The sequence below is a fragment of the Halyomorpha halys genome, unplaced genomic scaffold, assembly GCF_000696795.3.
Source record: "Halyomorpha halys isolate HHAL.00 unplaced genomic scaffold, Hhal_1.1 Scaffold1.1, whole genome shotgun sequence".
NCBI lineage: Eukaryota > Metazoa > Arthropoda > Insecta > Hemiptera > Pentatomidae > Halyomorpha > Halyomorpha halys.
In genome coordinates, this window is record NW_027115366.1 from 1447121 (window position 1) to 1450504 (window position 3384).

General features: G+C 32.6%; 1 protein-coding gene across 1 annotated transcript in view; it reads right to left on the reverse strand.

Moving 5' to 3' along the window:
- LOC106677079 (uncharacterized) overlaps window positions 1-3384 on the reverse strand; it is a 17877-nt gene that overhangs the window by 4027 nt on the left and 10466 nt on the right. Inside the window, exons 5-7 of the mRNA XM_014414808.2 lie at window positions 2141-2297; window positions 1801-2057; window positions 1276-1459 (exon numbers count right to left, since the gene is read on the reverse strand). Of these exons, the coding sequence (XP_014270294.1) occupies window positions 1368-1459; window positions 1801-2057; window positions 2141-2297 (506 nt within the window). The 3' untranslated portion in view covers window positions 1276-1367. The remainder of the gene's footprint in view (window positions 1-1275; window positions 1460-1800; window positions 2058-2140; window positions 2298-3384) is intronic.

Here is a 3384-nt window from a genome sequence, read left to right on the forward strand (position 1 = left end):
TAATAAGAGTACAGTAGAATTAACTTTTATTGTAAGATACATTTAATTTTATTATTAACATGCTTTTTTTTTTTAATATCAATTCATTCTCTGTAAGTATATATGTATATATAGTTGACCGTAAAAATTGATATATAAGAAGATGGTCAGGGTTGCGGTCAAAAGTGAAACAAAAATAGTTGTAAACTATAGTTATAAATAGTTTACAACTATTTTTGTTTCACTTTTGACCGCAACCCTGACCATCTTATATAACATTCTCTGTAAGTCTTTATAACCGCAAATTTTTTACTTATCCTCAGTTATATGTTTATCGTTTATGACAACCGTAACACCCCTTGTCTACGCAGATATTGCCAGTGTTTTTATTTCACCATGGCAACCGTAACATCTTTTTACTTACTTTGTTCAAAACTAATAAAACCAGTATTTATATAATTTTTGTTTTTCCTTTATGAAACTACTCAAACAACAATAATTAGAAATATTTAAATAGAGGCAGAGAAATGTCTAGGAACTTAAAACGTCCATTGAACAGTGGAATGAATAGATTCTAACTCATATCATAACATAATTTTTGGATAAACGAGTGATTACTTTTTTCATATTTTATATTTTTTAAGTGAAACTTATTTACCGTTATTCTACAACTCAAGAAAAAAATTTACAGTGGAGGGAGGAATGCTTGATATTTTTAACAGGAAAATTTTTAGATTGTAATAGGAGAGTAGGAGCTTAACTATATTAGCAGTGCCTGTTAGTTTGTGTAAGCTCCTTTTATCTTTATAATATAAAAAATTTTCCTGCTAGAGCTGACTTAGGAAATAGCTGTTCTATTCTAATTATTATTATTATTATTATGGAACTAACATTTTCTATCATAAACTATATGATCATTATTAATAATAATAATTGGAGAAGTTTGTCGGGGGGTGCGGTCAGCAAAGAACAACATAAATAAACAAAATCATATTTATTTATTTTATGCCGACGTTTCGACCTGAGTTTCAGGTTTCATCAGGGGTTGTGGCGTAGAAGGGGTTAACTGGGTTACAAGCTTACCTTCTACGTTTATTTATGTTGTTCTTTGCTGACCGCACCCCCCGACAAACTTCTCCAATCATTAATCTACGTAACCTCATTAATAATAATACATTATTTTATTTCTAGAAGTTTCACTTCTGTCGGCCAGTCCAAAGACTGCCAAATTTTTTGTTTTTTGTAAAAAGAAATTCTCTCGTATAAAGAGTTAAATGTGAAGAAAATGGAACTAACTGGTCAAATGAAGAAGGACTTAGGGCATCGACAGTCGCTTCAACGGATGTTTCTCTTCCAGGGTACAGGTCAACCCTTTCCTTCTCTGAACATCAAGAGCTGGGCAAATGTTTTTCGAGCAGCGGGAACAGGAAGCTGTTTGATGAAATGCGGTAGAGCTCACTAACAGATTGCCAGAAGTCTTCTGAACATTAGAAATATAAACATTAGAACAAAAAAAAAATTAACAGTGACAGCATACCATTAGGGTGATTCTTTAACAACAGGAAATTTTTATGTTCCGCTTGAGTACAATGGTTTTCAAAGATCATCATGACACATAAAAAATCATAAAATATCACACATAAAACTATCATTTCGTTTTTAACCCTGAAGAAAGCGTGAAAATTTAGGACAAAATGCCGATAGAAATAAAATTTTCAATTATTTGTTGCTCATTACAATTCCAATTTACTGCATCCCTGACCATTGATTATACAGCATACACAATGAAATAATTGATATCTTCATATAAAACAAACTTACGATCTACATAAAGTGTATTCTCAGCTACGGCCATAGAAAGAAATCGAGAAAATCTATCAACAGCTATTGCAAGAGACGTTTCTTTGAGTTCGGAGTCGGAAGAACAAAATCTGGTGGAAGCAGCTGAAAGGTGGGAGACAAGAGGTTTTAAGTCATCACTTACAAACAAGCTTCCTCCTCTGAAGATACTACAGAGAATATCATAAAGCTCGGTATAAACCTCTCCACGACCATTTAAGCAAGACATTACACTCCACCTGTAAATTAAAACATTAAATAAAAAATGTTTGAATCTATATAAAATGAAATATTAATTTTAATGGAAAATGTAATGGTTTACATGAACAAGCCAAGGTAAGGTGTAGGAGGTCGGATGCCAGGAATTAGAATACAGTTCTCTTTTAGTGGGGCATGGCACAGATCCTGATGTTCCCTCACCCATCTTGTTATAACTTCTATGAAGCAATCAGGAGGAAAATGTTGCCAAGAGGCGCCATCTGAATATTAATAAAAATTACTTTAAACAGCTCAATTCTTTTTTTAAGTTTTATAATAGATTCAGCATCAAAATTATAAATTAAAAAAATATGATATATATATTGGAAGATTATTGATTGACCTTGTGTATAGATGAAGGGAATATGGTCCAGGTGGGATCAAAAAAACTCAAATAGTAAATGGGTATACTATTTTTATTGAGCCAACGTTTCGCCCCACGTTGCAGGGTTTCGTCAGGGCTAAAAAAGATACAAACACTTGACATAGTTACAAAAAAAGAAAAAACATAAGTGGAAAATAACAGGGATATACAATGAAATGGCATGCTCCACTTATCTTTTTTCTTTTTTTGTAACTATTAAGTATTTATATCTTTTTTAGCCCTGACGATAGTATATTTTGATGTACAAAAGGTTTTTAATATGTTTTATTTTATGTATCATATTAATATTATTCATTTGTTTTGTTTATCCAAAAAGCAAGCTAACCAATTTTCATTGTCCATAATAAATTTGTGATTCAAAACAAAACCAAGATGGCGGTACGTATCCTTCAAAAAGTCCGTGGAATCAAGGCCATGTTGAGCAGATTCAAATATTAAAAAACTATTTTAACTCCCATCATAATTGAAAATACAGTAAATTTAAGAAATAATAGAAGTCAAGAAATAGTGCTAAAGAATAATATTCAGAAAGTAAATCATTTGCAAAAATCCCTAACTGTTGTGCAATAATCGATGTTTACATGGAACATCGAGAAAGGTTTTGGTTTTTGAGAGGCATTCTTTGTTTGGGCGCGCATGGGAAATGATGTTTCCAGGATGAGGAGGTCCTGATCAATTTCTGTCCAGCAAGAGTGGACAGTTTGGAAAAGGAAGCCAACCAAGAAGAATAGGGAACTCTGAGTTGGGATTGCCTTGTGAGAGGACGTCCGTCGGCTGGAAGCGGGAAAGTTTTGGAAGCCATTGTTGAGAGAGAGACATAGCTTTTTGGAAGGACTGGAAGCCATTTTTGACTTAAGGACATAGCATAATAGAAAAGAAGATACCAAGAATCATCAAAAGAAGATTGTAAACTTGGTTAGTTT